At 31.6% G+C, this 23,295-nt stretch overlaps 3 protein-coding genes across 3 annotated transcripts in view; 2 read left to right on the forward strand and 1 right to left on the reverse strand.

Annotated features, from left to right (window-relative positions):
* LOC106642172 (adhesion G protein-coupled receptor E3) overlaps positions 1-23,295 on the reverse strand; it is a 238,238-nt gene that overhangs the window by 141,761 nt on the left and 73,182 nt on the right. The gene's annotated exons all lie outside the window — the stretch shown is intronic.
* LOC111643129 (uncharacterized) lies at positions 1,116-3,174 on the forward strand. The gene is made up of 3 exons (XM_089593978.1): positions 1,116-1,232; positions 2,094-2,254; positions 2,321-3,174. The coding sequence occupies exons 2-3, from the start codon at positions 2,113-2,115 to the stop codon at positions 3,172-3,174; spliced, it is 996 nt and encodes a 331-aa protein (XP_089450104.1). The 5' UTR covers positions 1,116-1,232; positions 2,094-2,112.
* On the forward strand, positions 19,266-21,892 carry LOC111643128 (uncharacterized). Its single transcript, XM_089593926.1, has 3 exons — positions 19,266-19,371; positions 20,677-20,837; positions 20,900-21,892. Exons 2-3 carry the CDS (start codon positions 20,696-20,698, stop codon positions 21,835-21,837), a joined length of 1,080 nt encoding a protein of 359 aa, XP_089450052.1. The 5' UTR covers positions 19,266-19,371; positions 20,677-20,695; the 3' UTR covers positions 21,838-21,892.

Genomic DNA, 23,295 nt, shown 5'->3' on the forward strand with positions numbered 1-23,295 from the left:
TATTTTTGTTACGGCAAAGTATGTAATCACTTACAAACCATCCAAGGTAAAACAAATTTTTAACTTTGTATAAGAGTAATTGGGTGATCCAAGTTAGTCACATAATGTATATACATGTTTATGTGCGTCTACATGAAATCAAGTTTTTCGATTAATTCAAGAAATTATGATCTAAATAAGCTCAAATTTTGTAGGTAGCTTTTATATGGAACATAATATCGAATTTTATGGCTTGCATTCGGACAGTTTTCATATGAGAGGAAGATGAAGCCAGTATATACTATAGTTAAGTACCACCTATAGAGCAATCATTAGGCAGGAAGTTTCAATAGCTGCATGGTAGAAGCGAGAAGGGTACGTTACAATCATACAAAACGAGCTGTTTTATTTTCAAATTTTACACAAATACAAGGCATTATGAAGCATAAAAATGTGTATAACAGTAAAAATAGGCATTATGATTGCGTAATTAAAAGCATTTTTAAAATAAATTATCACTATAAATCTTGAATTATATGGAATAAACTGGTCGAGAAGAATGGAGTTAAATTCATGAGAGAAAAATAGAGGTCAGTTTTGCTCGTCCATCTCTCTTGTCCTCACAGACTGAAACATATACTGCCCAGCTAGTTTCTTACATATTAGTATAGCCCTGTAGATATGATGCAATGTGTACCACCAAAAACTACTATCCACTCCAGCAGTTGAAAAGTTAAAGTTCCAAACCATTCTCTATTCTGCCGCGAAGATACGGCAGATTGCTTAGCCTCACGACCGGAAGTAATGAAAAATATTTTTAATCATAAAGTGTTAAAAATTATGATTTCTTACATAACTTGTTCGACGTTTATTTACTGCTTCATTTAAATAAAGTTTTTTCACGGTACAAGTTTATTAGCGTTTGTTAGACCAGTGTCGTCTTAAACGTTACCAAACTGCATACGCACAGCAAACAGCTATTAAAATACTATTAAAAATACCACACTAATCCAAATTAACTATAGATAGTACATATTATTTTTCAACAAATATCATTAAAACACTGAAATTTTAGGCGTGTAGCAGTTAACAGTATCACTTTTTCTGTGCCAGCAGAAAGAATAATGGGTAGAACGACTTTACACCGAAACCCACATCCATCAAACCAATAGACACCAATATTATTCATTCTGTGAAAATACTCCATGCAGCAAGGAACTCTATCCAACTCGTTAACATCTGGATAGTAAACGGTCAGTTTTGTGCCATATTAAGAATTTTCCAATTCTAACAATAAGTCTAAATATTATCTAAACAATAAGTTTTTTAAATAATTAATCCACTTCAAATCATAGCTCATACGTCACATAGATTTTTTCCATGAAAGTCATCATGTTTAAATCACGATGCCTACTTATAACATTGGTTAGTGAAGCAAAATATTTATCTTAATTCTTCATACAAATTTCTCAATAACTGTATTAATTCTATACTGGGGACGATCAGGAAAAAAATTTCATTCTACCTTAAAAATCAGATCTCATTAAAATACTTAAAACAAAGTCAATACATGTAATTAAAAAAAAATCGTCTGATGAAATAACCACAATTCATTGGTTTCTTTGCTGATGTCAGCATTTCGAGTACGTCTTTGGTATAAACATGCAAGTTAATGTCACCACCTTTACCACTAGAGTGGCCAAGTTAACTCATGTATTTGCTATGTGATTATATTCATTTATTTATACACTACACGTAATTAAGTTTTTTAACTATATATGTGAATGTAATGAAGAAGTTCAAGTAACATGACGTTTTGATAGTCACTTTTTCATATTTATTGAGCTTCTAAATAGTACGTAAGTCCACAACAACTTTATTTTAGGTATATTATTATGGCGCTGTCAAGTGAAGGCCTTGATTAAGTACAATAATTACAGTAGGGCATCGCAGTCCTAGTTAAAAAAAATTAATTATACATACTTGGACTTAAATACTCAAATCATATTATCACTACACATACTTGGAAAAAACATTCAAACAGTTTTTAATTTGCAATGAAGTACATAAAATTTCGTTGACGTAAATAGATTTCATAGTAAATTTGTTTTTAGTTCTGTGTTATTATCAACAATGTTTAGAAGTGGTACACAGGATTTTAGCAACGAAGATGGAGCTGGTGGATCTTCCTCGACTAATTTCAGTTGCTGCACTGTTTGTACAAGAACTTTTACTAATTCCAGCCAACTCATTCGCCACACACGTATCCACACTGGTAAGATGCTTTATAAATGCACTGTTTGCTTACTAAACTTAAATAAAAAAAAAAAACATTTTACAGGATGTATGCAGATTCATTCCAGCGAAAGACCTTACCACTGCAACGAGTGTCCACAAGCCTTCAGCCAAAACTGTACTCTCATAGCTCATATGCGCACTCACTCTGGCGAAAGACCTTACCACTGCAACGTGTGTTCACGATCCTTCAGCCAAAGTTCTACTCTCACAACTCACATGCGCATTCACTCTGGCGAAAGACCTTATCGATGTAACCAATGTTCACGATCCTTCAGTAAAAAATCTACTCTCACAACTCACATGCGCACTCACTCTGGCGAAAGACCTTACCAATGCAACGAGTGTCAACAAGCCTTCAAACATAAATTTAGTCTCATAGTTCACATGCGCATACACTCCGGAGAAAGACCTTACACCTGCAACGAGTGCTCACGAGCCTTTAGCCTAAAATATAATCTTACAGCTCATATGCGCACTCACTCTGGAGAAAAATCTTACTCCTGCGGTGAGTGTCCACAAGCCTTCAAACATAAATGTAGTCTCACAGTTCACATGCGCACACACTCCGGCGAGAGACCTTACCGCTGTAACTTGTGTCCACAAGCCTTCAGACAAAAATGTCATCTCACAGGTCACATGCGCACTCACTCCAACGAAAAACCTTACCACTGCAACGTGTGTTTCCAAACCTACCGTACAAGTAGTTATCTCTCTAAACATAAGAAAATTCCACACACACATCGCTGCAACGTGTGTTTACAATCTTTTGCACGAATCAAGAATCTTGAAAGTCACATGCGCAACCCGCATATATTTCACTGCGATGTTTGCCAAAAATATTTTGCTACTCCATCTTATCTGAAGATGCATAATGTGTATATCCATAATAAGTTCTAAATGTAGAATACATTGGCATTATAATATTTTGTAACAATAATTCAGTACATCAGTTAAAATAAATACATTTTGAAGTAATGATAAAGAATGAGATACGTGGACGAAAAAATAATCTGTATATTGGTAATCTATATAATCTGTATATTTATAACCAGTTCTAATTGTAGAATGCATTGACATTACAATATTTTATCACAATAATACAGTACATTGGTAAAAATAAGGATATTTTAAAGTTTGATAAACAATGAGAGTTATGTGGATGAAAAAATAAATAATCGACATATTCCTAATCTGCACAACTGTGCATTCATAATAACTCATAAATAAGGGATGCCTTGCTTTTACTAAATTAGGCCACAACAATGTAATACATTTCCTTAACGTAAATATTTTTTATAGTTGAATATAAAGTCTAGTTGATTTATAATTCTTACAACAATGCCTCTGTGATAAAACGTTTTGTAACTCACTATCTGAGTTTACATGCATAAAAATTGCCTTGTTATCGGAAAGATCTGAAAATTCTGGAGGTTTGCAACTTATAGTTATTATATTTTTTATTTGAATAATTTTTCTAAATTTTCGTGTATCGTAATCTCATGACAATCTCAATGTTAATCTATTTTGTTTTCACTAGAGAGTTGTATTCATTTGTACATGCATATTATCATTATTTATTTAGATTTCGATGATAGGGATATGTCACCTTTTTTTATGGTCATATTCTTTTCCCACAAATTTGAGAAATATTTAAAAAAGAGCTATGTCTCGTTCTCGTAAGAGATGACCTAGAAGCACGTGGTATTCATACTTGTACGATTTCTTTTAATGTAAAAACTGTTGAAAATTAATTTCTTATCATTTTTAATCAAGTGTATTCAATCATCATTAAATTTTTAAAAATAAATATAAATCAATTAGTAGAAGCAGTTCCCTGCCCAATAAATTTTTATGAAACTATCGTTAACGTTTCAATTTCACTGCGAGATCCGCTTGAGGACGCTATAAAAAAATAAAATGAACTGTATTAAAAATCCAATGCTTTTTATTTGTACAATAATAACAATACATCTCTTGTACATTAAGATACTTTTACTATGTAATTCATGTACAATATTATATATTAGAACATCAATTTTCACTTGAACAGTTGTGCAGTGAGAAGACGATGAAAACGGCTCGCTTGTATATATAACTATACATGCAAGGTATCAACTATAAAGGAACCAATAGACAGAACCACTTGTAAATGTAAATTTTAAATTTTGAAATAAAACAAAAGGGGAACAAGAGTTATAATAAATATCTTAATTAAACCATGAAAAATCGATTGAAATGTTAGTCGTTTGCCTGAAGTTTAAATTTCAAGTGACCGTAACTTTTAAAATCATTAAAATTTTGTACTTTTTCAGAGCTTCAATAAAAAAATTGTTTTAAGCTGTTTAAAATACTTTTATAGAATTGCTTTAACTATGATGTAAAAAAATTCTTGTGTAAAAGAGTTTGTGGCATGCTTCATCTGATTTTTTTTTTTTTTTTTTTTTTTTTTTATACTAATTTCATAGAAAAAGCTAAAAAAACTTTGTCGCCCTGAATTCTATACGCAATCATGAATTTTACCACACTTCTAGATGTACGCAGAAAAAAATAATGTGAGATCTATAGGTGAAATTTTTTCAACTGAGCTTTCTAATTATTAAGAACAAAATGTATAGCGTCGAATTAAGTTCTTATCGTTCCTTACAGTTAAGACATAATCCTCTTCTCTTAATACCTTTTCAAGTATCATTTTAATTTTAGATGTTATACAACCACAGTATAATTACAATATCAGGAAAGCACACAATAGGTGATTAAATGTTTTCAATAGAATTTTTTCCACAATAAAATATATTAAAATGTCGATAACTATTGCATTATCATTATGATAAAGTTACATAATTTAATCGTTGTTTTTAATTTAAGAAAAAAAATTGTGTCCATAGTAAATGAATCTTGAGAATAATGTTTTTATCAACAATAGTATGGTGGTAATTGTATAAAGATAGAACTATTGATAGAATTTTTTTGATCATTTGGTCCACATATGTTGTAGTGAATTTTACAGTGAAAAAGGCAGCAAAAAATATCAAAAATTTTTAGTGAAAAAGATTCTGTTAATGGTTTTACTCAATGTGAGTTTTTAAATAGATCAAAAAATATTTTATCAAATCAAATTATTTCCTGGAATCGTCAGAAATTCTATGTCATCAAACTGGAAAATCACAATGCAACATGGTAGCACGTGTTTATTTATAGGATAGCAATAGGAGTAGATGAAGCACTTGTTAAGTATTCATTTTAAAAAACAATTGCCGAAACAAGGCTGATACATCAAAAAATCTTTTTGCAGAAAACGCTTTGTTTATCCCGAAAAGCGCTCTTATTACCCTGGAATTGATATTTTTTTCGATGGATAATTATTACATCAATAATGCTACAATAATACAATTTCTTGAAGCTTATGACCTATAGATTTAAGTACGCATAAAACCTTTCATACATCATTTTTAATTTCATGCATTTTTAATAAACTAAAGTAGGAAGAAAAACAATTTTTTTGGTTGGATATTTAAAGTTTGTTTAAGAGATCTTAATTGGAAAAAACACAGCTTTATTCAGCTTTTTTTCTAAAAGGTTAGCTTGGACTCTACACTTCCGTCTTTAATTTTTTTCTCTTTAAAATAACAACAAGTGCTTTATTAACCCCAGTACCCTATGAACCTTAGCCTCCACTACTTGTGTCGATCTATTAAGCTAGTCTTGGCCTAAGAAAATGAAACTAAATCGATTATCTTTTAATTCGTTGTTTGAGCACTAAAATATTAAGTAATAACATAGGCAATGAGATAAAATTGTATAATCTGAAAATAATTATCAGTTTTTCTTCCATCTAAAAGAGGTATTACAAACTATCTTACAATATTTATATCCTTTTCCCAATAGGTGACAGCTTCACATTTTTCAAAATCGAATTATCCATCACCTTTGCGCTTATGACGTGGGATGAAAACAAAAATATCTAGTGAAAACTTCTCTTCTCTCAAAATAACATCCATTTGAAGTACACCTAGTAATCAGCATAACGCTCAAATTCGTCCTTAGTGACTCCAAATGTATTATTTCAATGTATTATTCTAATGTCATGCAAATCGCAAACTATTACACGTAACCACGCACACACAGTTCTTGTGCTTTGAATATTGATGTAGCCCACATTACGGGGGTGGTGATAAATTAAAATTCAGTCCACGTGATTTTCATACCATGCGAGGATAGAAAAGTTTTCCAGCCGCAAAGGAACGCGCGAAACAAGCTATCCACCACACAATAACACAACTCGCACCATTCTTTATATAACACCGTTCCGCTTGCGCGAGAAAAGCTTGCCTCAAGCTTTTTAATTTGAAAAATTAACATGTTAATCATTACTCCGGGCACTGGATACTTTTGCTCTCTGCACTGTGTGTACCTCGAAATTTCCCTACTATAACCACTCTTATTAGAAAAAAAAGTACAATGGAATTACTATTATCGTTGCGTGCATTTACAAATACCAGCGGGATGAGAATTTACGAAGGAAAAGCTCGTCAAGACGAAGCTTCTGGCCGAGCACGGCGACATACTGCAAACAATAAGCAAGGCCAGAACAACCTTTACTAAGGAGTTGCATTGTCGAGAGTGTGCTAATTACTCGGTGGGCTCTACTCCAGGCTTAGGTCACATGTTGGTTGGATGTGAAGATTTAATGAAATGCGTGGGAGACGGGCCAGGATGAGCCGAGTGGACGTCGCGTTGGTGAGGAACTCTGTTGGCTCTTCTTTGATATCTCGTTTGTTAAAGTGTGAGGTTTTTTTGCACTGGCTGTACTTTCGTTGGTTTTACACTGCATGATTGAGATTATGTTTTTTTGCTGCCTTAATAAAATGCTTTGTTCTACTAAAAAGTAAAGTTGTCTTAAAAACATGCTATGTACAATTTCATGCTGTAAGCAATCAAAATACGTCCTCGAATACATCATATTTAGAGTGTGGCGTTTATGTGTGTTATCATTTATATCTTAGGAATCGATTCACCAATTGTAGGTAATCATACAGGGTCTCAACGTTTCTGTCTTTGCATCGTTTCAAGGGATCTCAAATACACTATTGAGGTAGTAACAATATTTTTAATTTTCAATTTTAGTTTCTCAACCATCGATTTTGGATTTGAATAATAACTTGAATAGTAGCTATTGATTTCACTTTTTCGCGATGTCAAAATTTGGTGTTTATATATAATAGAGAAAGTTGAAGATTGATTACTCATAATTGAATTGACTGAGAAATCATGCAGAAATTATTTCCTTTTCAAAAAATATTTTATGCTGCTAGGCCGTACATACTTATAATACCCGTTCTCACAATAAGTTCAAACTTGCGTATAAGTTTTACTTTTGTAGAAAGATAGTTTTTTTACGGTTATACAAACAAGTATATAATGATATTTCATATGCATGAACAAAATTTTGTTCGAAAACCTTTAAACTGTCTTTGATTGTATTGTAAAACATACTTAAAAACAACGGAAAACATCAGTGGATGGTCAACCTTTATAATTTTTCTCCTAAAATAAGCTTTTTTGATGTTTATCATAATATCGTCGATCGCTTAGATAAAAAGGTAATGATAAGTAGATTGAAATGGATGAGTACACAGGTAACACATAGTTTGATATATAAACTGCACCTACAGTGTAAGTAAATCTATATAAATCCTGAAGAAAAGCCACATCCTTGTGCTTTTTTTCTTCTTTTCCTTCATGTATATGTAAGAACTTTCTGCTTCTGTGATGGACATCCTACAGACACGTAATTCAAACTCCCTTAATTGTCTGATAATCCAGTAATGCGACCCAGAAACTCCAAGATATCTGTTTGTAGTACCCAACAAGAAACTGGGTGTAGATTACCAGTATCGATTGTTGAGGTGTCCAAGATAGAAGACCCTTCGAGAAATCACAAGTATGAGGTGTCACGTCGTACGTCGTCTTTTGACATCCTCCTTCTCAATCTTCGGAGCCTCAGCAAATTGCTGGTCCGAATACTCCGATAGTCTACAGCTAAAACTAAGCGAAGCTTAATGTATATTTAATTATCGACACTCACCGGTGGGTAGGAGGGAGATAGACGCTTTGTAAATGTGTAGATGAGGCATCGTTGGTTTCTAAAATACACGCATTAAACTAACCGACGCAGTGGGGCGGCGACAGGGGCGCAGTTCCGTCTATCAGTGGAGTTAAGCAGCATAGGCCGCGATGAGTACTAGGATGGGTGACCGTTCTAGGGTACCATCGTTTCGTCTGTACTCTTAACTTCAAGGGTCGATTAACTGTCTCTCTGTGGCCGTGTGACATTGCGATCGGTAGGTGAACAGGAGTTACTCCTGGTGTCTATACGTAGACATCTAGTCGGTAACTCCTGTTCACCTTTTGTTTTTTTTTGTTGTTTTTTTTTGTTTTATTTTTATTTTTTTTTTGTTCCTTTTTTTAAGAGATCGTTTGTCAATTGTTGTGATTCTTACAAATATCAAATAGAGCTCTAAACATACAAATCAATAGTCAAAAAGTACATATTTATTACGACGTATGGTACAACTAGTTGTAATAAGAAAAAAAGGTGTGACGTTAGCCGTGGTTAGTTACATCATGGTACACAGCCTTTATTTTATCAAGAAAAACAGTTCTTATTCACCGACTGTTGTAGGATTTGCGAAAAAATTTAACCCTGACTCGATGAGGTATATGCACGTAGACGCTTTTTTTAAATCTTTTATACATTTATTTCTTGTGGGTTTTCAAATTTTGTAAAATACACAAGCTTAAGTTTTTTTCGTTTGTACAGTTTATACTAAATCAAATACTTGGAAAAAATTTCAACAAATATTGACAGTGTATCTCAGATGCTTTTTCCTCTGAAATTAAAAAAAAAATATCTGATGGATTTTATAGACGTAATGTATCATAAAAACGTAGGAGCATATGATTGTTTGCAACAACGTGACATGTTGTATCTCTGATTATATCGCATAAAAATTACATTGTAATATATTACAATATACTTATATTATTATTAATTACAATATGGTACAATATACTAATATTACTGTAAACTAGCGGCCCCCCGTTTCGGCTTCGCCCGAGACTTACTAAATAAAACACCGTAGTGTGTTGACATGTAATGTGAAACGTTTTCAGTTAGAAATTTTACATATAGCCTGACACTTCTCAGAACTAAAATCTTCTTATTAACAACATATTTGTTAGGAATGCATACAATTTATTTGGTCAAGTAAAACGCTGTAAAACGTGAAAAAAAATAATCATGCTGAAAAGTACCGTGCATTTCTTATATCATAAAATAATCGTTGGCCTTAAAAGGCCGTTGATTTGCAGTATCTCTCGTATAATTCACGAAAAGGGCTATTTTTTAAAGGCGTTAATTTTTTAAAGATTTTAAACACACATAAAATATGTATTGAAAAAAAATTTTTTTCTCTTATCTCACAACTTTATTACCAGAGCAACTAAGTCCTAGAAAAATTACAAAGTCCGAAGCTTTGGGGCTAGTTGTAGTGCTCTTTCCCAACGTATCCCGGTATAACGTCGAAGACGTTAATGTCTAAAGCACCTTTTTTATTTGCAGATTCAGTTGTTTTGGTGATCTTAGATGGGGAGATTGGTTAGTGATACTTGTCCAGTGGAGGCTGTCCCGTTGGCTCAAGTTTTTTTCCTTTATAGCTGTTATGCCCAGCGCAGACCTTGGAGAGGATCAGTAATTCCTGGTTGAATGCTTAGAGTCGAGGGATAATGCTTAGAGGGTAATATAGGGTCGTCGATCACTGGGTTTTCCAGCCTTGCGAAGAACAACTCCGCAGGTGACGTCTGCCAGTGAATAGCTGACTTGGTTTCATAGTGCCCATCTTTAGTTGATATAGTCTTTTAGTCGACGAATCGCTTCCGGAAATGGTAGTAAAAATGTATTTGTTGGCAAGGTAGTTTACACTTAGGTGGCATCTAGAAAGAAGCGATGAGATTGATGGGTAAGTAGGTAACTTAAATACTTATAATGGCCCTAAAAAGCGCCAGTGGTGAAAAAATGAGAAAATTTAGTTCAGTACTCACGATAGTTGAACTTCGTGAGTACGTCATGCATAAATACAGTACTTAGGAAGTTCAACTATCGTGAGTACTAAACTAAATTTTCTTATTTTTTTAAATTCGTTTTTCAAGTTTTTGTTTCAGTGAACTACATGAATGCAGTACTTATTTTTATAGAGCTTCGTTGTTCCTATGGGTCTGGCAACCCCCTTGTTACCTGAAAAATTGTGTGACTTTGTACTTATGTCATGTTTAAAGAACTTCGTTCTTACGGTAGGTCCCATGACCCATTTATACCCCCTGGTTTGTTTCTTTTAATTTTTTTTTTCATTTTTTATTTTTTTTTTATTTCTTGTTTTATTTTATTTCATATTTCATAAGTATCGTTATTTTTTCATATTACATTTCATTACTTTTTTTTATTTTTTTTTCATTTCTTGTTTTATTTTATTTCATATTTCATATCGTTATTTTTTCATGTTACATTTTATTACTTTTTTTTTTTTTTTTCATTTCTTGTTTTATTTTTTTTTTTTTTCATTTCTTGTTTTACATTTTTTTTTTTTATTTCTTGTTTTATTTTTTTTATATTTCATTTCATTATTTTTTTATATTTCATTTCATTACTTGTTTTTGTTTTTTTTCATTTCTTGTTTAATTTTTTTTTTCATTTCTAGTTTTATCTTTTTCATATTTTATTTCATTATTTTATCATATTTCATTTTGTTTCCTTTTTTTTCATTTTTTTGTATTTCCTTTATTTCTTTGTTTTTTTTATTTTTCTATTTTATCTTTTTTTTTTCATTCCCTTTTTTATTTCATTTTTTTTCATTCCATTGTATTTTTTAATTTCAGAGAAAAAAGCATCTGAGATAAACTACCAAAATTTGATGAAATTGTTTTCAAGTATTTGATGTAGTGTATAAATTGTACAAACGAAAAAAAACTTAAGCTTTAGAATTTTACAAAATTTAAAAACCCATAAGAAATTAATATGTATGAAAGATTTTGTACATAAGTGAAATACTATCATATAAAAATATTTAAAAAAGCGTCAACGTGCATATACCTCATCGAGTCAGGGTTAAATTTTTTCGCAAATCCTACAACAGTCGGTGAATAAGAACTGTTTTTCTTGATAAAATAAAGGCTGTGTACCATGATGTAACTAACCACGGCTAACGTCACACCTTTTTTTCTTATTACAACTAGTTGTACCATACGTGGTAATAAATATGTACTTTTTGACTATTGATTTGTATGTTTAGAGCTCTATTTGATATTTGTAAGAATCACAACAATTGACAAACGATCTCTTAAAAAAAGGAACAAAAAAAAAATAAAAATAAAACAAAAAAAAAACAACAAAAAAAACAAAAGGTGAACAGGAGTTACCGACTAGATGTCTACGTATAGACACCAGGAGTAACTCCTGTTCACCTACCGATCGCAATGTCACACGGCCACAGAGAGACAGTTAATCGACCCTTGAAGTTAAGAGTACAGACGAAACGATGGTACCCTAGAACGGTCACCCATCCAAGTACTCATCGCGGCCTATGCTGCTTAACTCCACTGATAGACGGAACTGCGCCCCTGTCGCCGCCCCACTGCGTCGGTTAGTTCGAAGCGTGTATTTTAGAAACCAACGATGCCTCATCTACACATTTACAAATCGTCTATCTCCCTCCTACCTACCGGTGAGTGTCGATAATTAAATATACATTAAGCTTTGCTTAGGCTCATATATAATGCTCCATTGTCTAGAACTGTAAAAATGTTAATTTAAAACTCAGTTGAAGAAAAAAGGTAGTGCATAAACCGTAAATGATGGTCAGCGTGCTATCGTATATTTAGAAAATAAATATGTATATTTATGATTTTATGAAAAGTAATACAAGTTTAAGATTGTTTTTTTAAAATAAGAAAGCAGCTAAAATGTGGGATCACGACAAAAATTTCACTTACAGAATCGAAAAAAAATATTATTTTTTTCGTCCTCGGGCGTTTTTGAGGGTCGGGTGTGCCCTCGGTAGAAAAAATAGGATTCGCCACATAAGTACCATCGCTACACGGCTACCTCACGTCCTTCGGGCCCTGATTTTCAGGTCCCTCGGACCGACGAAAACTACTATTTCTTCGAATAAGTGCCATCGTATTTGAGGTTACTTTGCGGCCCAAGGGATCTGCAAATCAGGGCCCGAGGGACGTAAGGTAGCCGCGGAGCGATGGTACGTATGTGGCGAATTCTATTTTTCCTACAAAGGGCACAGCAGACCCTCAAAACGCCCGAGGTCGGAAAACAACTATTTCCTTTCAAATATTTACGAGTTAAGGATTTCGTATTATAATATGATAAATGTTTTAAGAGATAAAACTGGTGCAATTTCATTGCAATAATTTTATTTGAAAAGTGGTACATAACGTTTAACGTGACATTTCGAACTAAAGGATAATTATTTATACATTTTATCAATGCAATAAATTAAAAAAAAATTATTTTACATGGATTTTGTTTATTTCTTAAAATTTATTTTGAAAAATTAACGCTCTATACTATAAAAAAAAATTTATGCAACAAAATATTTTTATTCGTGATAATTTCAAGTTTGCAGGATGTATTGTTATGTAAAATAATCCATAATTCCTGATATACTTGTTTATAGACACACATATAGTAGCGACAATAACGACACCGATCAATATATACAACTTTAATTTCAGTAAAAATGTTCGAACTAAAATTTTAAAATATTTTATTTGCTTACCAAACTTTGTTTACGCTATTATAACATTATCAAAAAAATACAAAAAAATCTTTAATATTATAAAAATTAAATACATTTTTTGGGATGCAATGATTGATTAAAGATCAATGATTAAAGATCCTACATCAGATTTTTAAATAAGTAGAAAATGTATTTGTGTTTTTGTGGCAATAAAAAATGTAGGGTTTAAGGTCCAGGACTTTGTTGCTCTGGTAATAAAGTTGTGAGATAAGAGAAAAAAAAATTTTTTTAATATGAATTTTTTGGGAGTTTAAAATCTTAACAGCTTTAAAAAATAGCTCTTTTCGTGAATTACACGGGTGAAACTGCAAATCAACGGCTCCTTATGGCCACCGATTATTTTATGGCATAAAGAACGCACAGTACTTTTCAGCATGATTATATTTTTTGAATTTTTACACCTTATTATTTGACCAAATAAACTATATGTATTCCGAAAAAATATGTTCTTAATAAGAAGATTTTTGTTCTGAGATGTGTCGGGAATGTGTGTAAAATTTCTAACTGAAAACGTTTCACATTACATGTCAACACACTACGGTGTTTAATTTAGTAAGTCTCGGGCGAAGCCGAGACGGGGGGCTGCTAGTAAGTTATACTTTTAGGGAAATATTGTGAGCAATCAAGCTTACTGCCAAGTGAACCAATCTAATCCAATAAACTAATAACACAAAAAAATAGTTATTTTTTTGTATCTTGTTTTTCCTTAACGTGATCTGTAAATCCCTATGAAATTTTCCTTCTAACAAAAATAAAAGTTCAGGTAAGTTGTACATGCTCTTTTTTTACTTTTTTTTTGCGCTCGTAAGTTATGAAAACCAAATTTAGTAATATTAACTTTTGACTTGTAATAAATACAAACTTTATATTAAATAGATTTAAAAAATGCCCTAAGGTTTTTATGTCCTCACGCCATGTCAAGGCCTTAACGTATGTGATCAGATTTGCATTTACAAGGAGTCAAGAGTCAATATTACTATGTTTAATTTTTGTAGTTAATAGATACAAAAGAGAATGATACTACAAATGTCATACAAAATGTACGATGTGCTATAAAAATGAAACAAAGCTTAAACGTTTTTAGATTTCAATTTTATAATTTTGCAAGACTTATGATTTATAAACAAGAATAATTTAAATTGAATATTAGAGGATGTAAGTTAAATAAAATATTTTTTAAAATAACCATATTATTTTCTATTATTTTACCATTGTCGATATGTACTATTAATATTCTCATCAATCATCCAACTTAAAAATATTTTAGTGCAATGGATAGTTTTTGCAATAACAACCAAAACAAAAAATTAATTTTACTTGTAAAATAGAAATTACAATAGGTAATTAACTCTAATCATACCATAAAAATAAGTTGCATTTCTAAGATTGTAAGTAGAGTCTAAGAAATTATCTGGTTTTTACTTACAAGCCAGTATCATAATAAATCGAACTCAAAAAATATCTTTCTTGCTCAAGTTGTGCCTTTTTAATAGTTTTCTTATGAGATAATGTATTGAATCTTTTTTAAATTGAAAATCTCGAGGCAAACATATCTTAACTTATTTATTCGTTGGAAAATAAGTGACGATGCAAGAAAAAATTTTATTGTTCAGCGGATGCTTTTACAGCAAGTGCATTTTTCTGCCCAATGACGCGCAAACGAATGCTCGTTTCAGTGAGGATTGACTGTGAGACGGTCGATCAATTCTTTCACTTGGATGGCGTTTTTCGCCTTCATGGAGAAGTCAGACTCGAAGTCTTTCTGAAGTTTTATTAACATAGTCGAGCATATTTTTTTCTTGTTATAATGTAAATTTTTGAATCATTGAACAATGTCTTTGTTGAATAATTATAATTTCTTGTTTTTTTCAACTTGGTTGATTAATTGCAGAAATTTCTGTATATCGCTTCACTAAAGTGCTTTTCTTTTATCTAAAATAATAAAAGTTTTGCAACTCCTAGATTAACCTTTTTCAAAGTTTTTTATTTGTTTGGATACTTGGAAGAAAAAAAATTAGAAACTATCGTTGACATCGAGTCTAATTTAACTTCATGATACAATGTTTAATACCATAAAGCCTTAATCTGGTTGCAGTTAGTCAGCATGTTTTTTTTCATGTGGCATTTGAACGTAAACCTTTCATACTACTGATTAAAAAATTAATCCATCATATCAGCTAAGCCGTAAAAATGTTACACAGGACTTTTCAAATAATTATATTGACAAACTGTTATTTTTTTTTCTCACCACTCGATAAGACTCTCTTGTAAGGCTAATCACTTTGTGGTTTCCCTTACAGGAGTTGTTGCATATTTATTCCAGGAAAGCGGAGCACAGTCCGTGATTTCTTATCTCCTTTCCACCGGCACTTGTCTCATCTGATCTCCACTGATCTCCAATCGGAAATCCCGGAAAAGCTTGTGGAAGTCTTTGGCACGTTCTACTTTCTAGCTAATGGTGGATTGCACTTTGTGGGTAGCTCATTTGGCGTTACTTACCACGTCCTTGCAAGAAATAAATGTGAACGATACAGAATATAAGGGCAAAATGGTTTCGTTTAATTAACGAGTCCATGGGGACATGGAGAGCTACATTTGGTATCTGTTGTAGCTCAACACTCACCAGCAGATGTAAACTTTGATTGCCACCCACTACACAGCACTTCAGAGAATCAAGTGGGGAATAAATTGCTGAGAAACGTGTGGCTGTAGAAATTAATTCAGTTTGTTTGCAGAGATTGTTCGAACCTTCTGTGTGGCTGGTGTGCTTCACTTTAATTTTATGGTTGAACTTTTTGAAACTTTGTTTCTGATTTTGTAGGGATATTAATTTTAAAGAAAATTAGTAAAATAAGGCTTTTTTTCTTTACTTATCGTAATACATTATTATTTTAATTATCCATGCGTTAATTATAGTTTTTTTCTCGTTTTTGGCATCAAAAAATAGAAAACAATAGCAAAAAATTATTATTTAACGAGGACAGCTTGTGAAAATTTCTTGGACTGAATTTCCTAGCGAAAAAATGAATCATAACAATCGTAATATCTTTATGATATACAGTTTTAAGGATTTTAGCTTCACTGAGTTCGAAACAACGCTTCGAGTACGGTTTGGTGAGAGCTTCGTTAAACTAAATTTTAAGTAAATTACCAAGTGTTTTATCGTAATAGAAAATTTAAAATAGGTCCGCACTTATCCAGTAATGTGAAGAAAGGATTGTCTGTTCACACACGGAGAAAAAAAAGTTGCGTGAGTTGTTACCGTAAAAGCAACGGTAAAGTTGCGATAGAAAAGTCTTCACTATAATTTTTACCACAGATTCACTTTAGTTTTTTTCTGGCCCAAAAATTCATCTTAATTAAATATACTTTAAATTTACTGTCCTCATTATAATATAAAATTCAAACTACTACAATTGATGAAGAGAAGTGATATGCAGAATTTCAGCAACGAAGACGGAGCTGGTGGATCTTCCTCGAAGCATCCCTATAGTTGTGCTTTTTGCGAAACGGCTTTTACTAGTTTCAACGACCTCATTGTCCACACACGTATTCACACTGGTAAGATAATTTATAAATGCACTGTTTGCTCGCTAAACTTTAGAACAAAAACTCATTTTACCGGACAAATGCACATTCACTCCGACGAGACACTTTACCACTGCAACGAGTGTTCACGAGCCTTCAGCAAAAAATGTAATCTTAAAGAGCACATGCGCACTCACTCCGGCGAGGCGGCGAGAGACCTTACCGCTGCAATGTGTATTCGCGAGGCCTTTAAAGGAAAAAAATGTCTTACAAGACATATGCGCAATTACTGTGGCAGGAGACTTTATCGCTGCACCATGTTCATGAACCGTCAGTTTGAATATTAATATCTTTTAAAACCCAAGTACACGCAACACTACCATCGGTGCTATGGGTGTTTACAAACTTTTGTGCAAATGAATGATGTTATGAATCACGTGTGCAACCCACATTTCTTTCACTGCGATGTTTGCCAAAAATATTTCGCTATTTCTTGTTATCTGAAGATGCACAATGTCTATATTTATAATACGTTTTCAATGCAAGATGTGTCGCTATTACAGCATTATAACGAAAAATTGATACAATAATTCAGTACGTTATAATTGAAATGAACATATTTTGAAGTTGGATAAAGGATACAGTTAAGTGGACGAAAAAATGTTACTTTGATGCTGGGCATGTATCTTAATTTTATAGACGAACATTTTCTTGTCATAAGAACGGCGTTTTCAGGATATACAGTACACTAATCAAGAATTTCATAGGAGTATTTTCATGTTAATGTTTTTAAAATAAATATTTCATGAAATTTCACTCTTCAAAATTTTATCATACATTGAAGTAATGTTATTTACCATCGATATGTAAGGGTAAGGTCCTGTAAAATATTTAGTATGGAGATCTTCATATTTTTATGTAGGTTTTATTATAGTAGCATAAATAGCATTTTTTTTTCTTTTAATTTAAAAAACTAAGTTTCGTACTTTTTGTTTGTTCCCAGTTTTTCTTTATATTCTTCATTTTTGTTACAAAAATATCTAACAAAAAAAAATATCGTGCTCTTAAATTAGTAATTGCATTTGATTCGACTTTTTTTTACAAGAATAGCAATACAAACCCATGTCATTTAGTTATGTACTTAAATATATTAGGTATTACTGCATCTATTTATTAGTAACGGTTTGAATTAAATTCAATCCGTCACTTCTGGTTTGAAAAATAGATGTTCTTGTCAGTACTCTAAATTATAAAAAGGATTTTTAATATGAAAGTAAAAAAATTTACAGCTAGGTACTTCTAAAGTGATCTGTGCCTTTCTATGAGTAAATCAGAATTGAATAAGAAATATTTTTTAACTTTCTTACAATGCCGTAAAACTTGGCTTTTTATGCAACCTATGTTTGTTATTTATATCTATGTATTTAGAAAATATTGATAATTTTCTATTTTAAGAAAACAAAAATTCATTATAACCCATTGTTCTCTAAGTACCGTTTTTAGTATTCGATTTAGAATCATTACTTTTTTTATTTAATACTATTTTAAACTGTATGTATTAATAGAAGTAAGCAAATGTATGCCAAAGTGTTAAGAATATAAAAAAAAAGAATGAATTATAGACTTTTCGAGCACAATTAAGTTAAGCTCGTGATATTGCAAGTTGTTCGTTTTGCTTAACCTTCTATTTTTTACAGACTCAAACGTATACTGCAATTTTTTTACATCAAAATTATTTTAACGTTGTAGATATGATGCGATATCCACCACCAGATACGAAATTAACTATTCGCTACAGCAGTTAAAAAGTAAAAGTTCTAGAACATTTTCTCTCCTGTCTGAAAGATATAGAAAATCGTATACAACCCACGACTAGGAGTTAAGAAGCTTCAGATCGTCCGTTTGCCGTCCGAAAGAAAACTGAACACTTGGACGATCTAATAAATTCTTTACTTTTCTAAACTTAGATCGTAATAAGATATCAAGCTTCTCAATAAGTACGTTAAAAAAACATTCTAAGACGTGGCACATACTTTTTGGAACGCGGTCACGTAACCTTTCGTTGACTATTTATAAATAATGGTAATAGACAATAAAAATACAAAAAAATTTCAAATCCTTACGCCAATGTATAAGTCGTACTGACATTTAAAAATTTCTTAAAAAGTAGATTACTCGACATAACTAGTTTTATTTTATACATATATTAGTTACTATTTTTTAAAAGAATTTTCAATCATTAATGTTGGAAATCGTTTTTGTTTTCATGTCACTTTTTCAACAGTTACCTACTATTATTCATTTACTCAAATTATTTTTTTCAGGATACCAAACTGTTAGCCTCCATTAAACTACCGTCGTTTTACACGTCACCGAAAATCGTACGCACAGCAAACATCTATTAAAATACTATCTAGAATATCACACCAATTATCAACTATAGATAATACACATTATTTTTTGACAAATATCGTTGAGACACTAAAATTTAAGGTGTGTAGCAGTTAACAGTATAACTTTTCATTTGCCGCTGGAAAGAATAATCGAGAGAACAATGGGTATGTTGTGTATGTGCCTGAGTAAGTTTTTCAAATTCAGACCACATCTACTCAACCAATAGTTATAAATAATAGAAATTTGGTGAAAAAACTCGATGCTGCAAGAAATTTTACGCAAGTCGTAAATATTTGGATAACGAAAGGTCAGTTTTGGGTCAAGTTGAGAATTTTTTTTTAATTTTAACAACAATTCAATGTCTTTTTTAATAGTACATTACGCACCTAGTGAGCGAGGATAAGAATGTCGCAGATTTCACATGAATAAACGTTTGATGTGAAATCTAGGGCATTTCTTAACCTCCGAACGTGGTGCGTATCCGATTTTACGTCTCCTAGTGCTCGGTAAGTAAGAAATCCCGTAATTTTTACTTACGGAGCACCAGTGACGTGATAATAAATTCTTTTCAAGTCATAACTCATACGTCATATAGATTTTTTTCAATCAAAGTCATCGTACTTGAATCACGATATTTATTTAAAATATTTGTTAGTGAAGCAAAACATATGACTGAGTTTTTTGTATAAATTTCTTAATAGCTGTAATAACTCTGATACTGGGGATAATAAGAATAAAAATTCCCTTGCCACTTAAAAATCAGATCTAATTAAAATACCTAAAATAAAGTCAATACGTGTAATTAGAAAGAATTGACTAATAAAATAACCACGATTCATTGGTTTCTTTGCTGATGTCAGTATTTTTAGTACGTCATTACAAATTAAAGACGCCACCTATACCACTAGATTCAAAGAGATTCATTAAGCTGGACAAATTAACCTACGTATTTGCTATGTGCTTATAGTCGTTGCTGTATAGACTACACGTAATCTAGTTTATTAAGAATTGTAAGTTGACAGGCGTATAAATGATGGGAAACGTAAAAAATAGAAGATAGTTTACAGTTTTTTTATTGAAAAGATTTAAAAGTTCACAATTGAATATGTGACAGTAAGAAAAAAAATCCGCTCTAGTACGTTTGGCTGCATGACTAGGTACGAAATTAATCTTACTGACATTAGTAGCGTTACCTTTACGTCACAATAAATATTACTTTTGTTATTTACGTAAGAGATCACTATGGTAAACTCTGTTATCGTAATTTTCATGATTTTCATTCAATTTTACAATTATCAAACACTCGTATTTTTGATGAATAAGATCGAAAATACTATGTCTAAATATTTCAATAGTGACATTACGTAAGTCTACCACAACATTTATTTAAAGTTCATTATTGTAACACTGTCCAGTATTGGCCTTGTCTATAAGATTGATAATAGGAAATTGTAGTGCTAATCCGAAAGAATTGATTATACACTTGGAGTAAGTACTCCAATTATATAATTACTCTACCTAATAGAAAAAAATATTTAAACAGTTTTTAATTTTCAACAAAGTACATAAAATTTTTTAGAAATGAAAAATTTAATTAAAAATTTGTTTTCAGTTGTATTTTGTCGGCAACAATGTTCAGAAGTGGTATACAGGATTTTAGCAACGAAGACGGAGCTGGTGGATCTTCCTCGACTAATTTCAGTTGCTGCACTGTTTGTAAAACAACTTTTACTAATTCCAACGAGATTATTCACCATACATGTTTACCGACTGGTAAGATTCTTTAAAAATGCACTGTTTGCTTTCTAAACTTGAGAAAAAATATCATTTTACAGGATGTATGCAGATTCACTCCGGCGAAAGACCTTACTCTTGTAATGAATGTCCACAAGCCTACAAAAATAAATGTAATCTTACATGTCATATGCAAACTCACTATGGTGAGAGACCTCATCAATGCAACATGTGCTTCAAAACCTTTCAATACAAATGTCATCTCAGATCTCACATGCGCACTCACTTGGATGAAAGACCTTATCTCTGCAACGTGTGTTCACAAGCCTTCAGAAAACAAAGGTATCTTACAGTTCATATGCATACTCACTCGAGCGAAAAATCTTATCACTGCAACGAGTGTTCAATGACCTTCAAACACAAGGCTTATCTTACAACTCACATGCGGACTCACTCCGGAGAAAGACCTTACCACTGCAACGTGTGTTCACGATCCTTCAGCCAAAGTTCTACTCTCACAACTCACATGCGCACTCACTCTGGCGAAAGACCTTACCAATGCAACGAGTGTTCACGAGCCTACTATAGTAAATATAATCTTATATATCATATGCGCACACACTCTGGAGAAAGACCTTATCACTGCAACGAGTGTTCACGAGCCTTCAGACAAATAAGTGATCTTAAAAATCATATGCGGACTCACTCCGGAGAAAGACCTTACCGCTGCAACGTGTGTTCACGAGCCTGCAGTCAAAGATCCGATCTCACAGCTCATATGCGCATTCACTCTGGCGAAAAACCTTACCACTGCAACGTGTGTTTCCAAACCTACCGTACAAGTAGTTATCTCTCTAAACATAAGAAAATTCCACACACACATCGCTGCAACGTGTGTTTACAATCTTTTGTACAGATGAATCATCTTGAAAGTCACATGCGCAACCCGCATCTCTTTTACTGCGATGTTTGCCAAAAATATTTTGCTACTTCTTCTTGTCTTAAGATGCATAATTTGTACATCCATAATAACTTATAAGTAGGGAATACCCTGCTATTAGCAAATTAGGCCACAACAATGTAGTACATCAGCTTTTGACAAATATTTTTTATGATTTAATGTATAATCCATCGGATTGTTTATAATTGATACAACCATATTTATTTAGCAAAACCTTTTTTAACTGTCTGTTTGAATTTACATGCACGGAAATTTGTTCGTTATAAGTAACATCTCAAATTCTGTTAATTTTATAAGGTTTGCAGCCACAACTTGCATATTTTTTTTGTTTAGCCTCTTACGAGCCGCAAAAAAAATTTTTTTTGTACATAATTTTTTCTAAATTTTTGTACTATTGTTATCTCATAGTCAATTAAAAATTACGTTTGTTGCTAATAAAAAATTATACTAATGTGTCTGTCATTTCTAGTTACATTCATTTTGATGTCTATAATTGGGTTACTTCAATAATTTTCATGTCAATTTTTTTTAAAGATTGAAGTTGTTTTTAAAGAATAACTGTGCTTTGATAACGCATGAGACGATATAAAATCTAGTGATGTTTATGGCTGACTGATTATGATTTTATTTATTTTTTTATTTTTTTTTTCATTCAAAACTGTTTAAAATTAGATAACTATTATTTTGAATTAAATGTATGTAACTATTATTAAAAGTTAATGAAAAAATTAGTATATAAATCAATAAGTTTGTGACATCTCAGAGAAACTGATTAACTCCATTTTTGTGATTTTTGAGAAAAGCGGCTTTAAAGATTGTAAATCTAATTTTTTACAGCAAAATAATTGTATGTGTCTTACTGTGCGTAAAGTTAGGAACTAAGACAAGACTTTATAGTTTTACATGGGTGATTAAAAAATGCACTTGACTTCCTGTCTGTTCGATGTTGGAGTTATTCCATAAGGTCGGAAAAAAAGTTTTTAACTTATTCGATTACGAAATTTTGTAAATATTCAACAAAAGGACGTATTGAACTACAAGGATATATTCCGCACCTGCTTGCTAATTAGTTGTTATTGACTAGTAGAATTTTATTCCTCAAACATAGCCGTATCGTACTTCGTACAGTTCTGCCGATAAAATGATGACCCCAACGGACAGACTTGGGCAAAGTCGTATTTACTATTTGAAAAAAAAAGATACTTTATTATTTGGAAAAAAAATAACTGTTTTATTAATTGAATAAAAATTAATAAAAAATAAAGTTACAATTTTTTGAAACTTATTTTAGAAAATATTGATGGCATTTTAGTTGAAATATTTTAAATATATTAACTGAATTTTAAAAAATTGAAACAGTTCATTTTAAATACAACATTTAAAATAAGATGTTTTAAATACAAAAAACTTGAAGTACAATTGTACTTGGTCAATGTACTTTTAAATAATATATTTAAAACACAAATGTAATTGATGAAAGTATTTTAATTTATTTAATGAAATACATATGTATTTTTAATTATTCACAACAAATAC

This window comes from Copidosoma floridanum, unplaced genomic scaffold, assembly GCF_036245765.1.
Source record: "Copidosoma floridanum isolate Cflo_tuat_1 unplaced genomic scaffold, Cflo_Japanese_pri ptg000020l, whole genome shotgun sequence".
In the NCBI taxonomy this organism is placed as follows: domain Eukaryota; kingdom Metazoa; phylum Arthropoda; class Insecta; order Hymenoptera; family Encyrtidae; genus Copidosoma; species Copidosoma floridanum.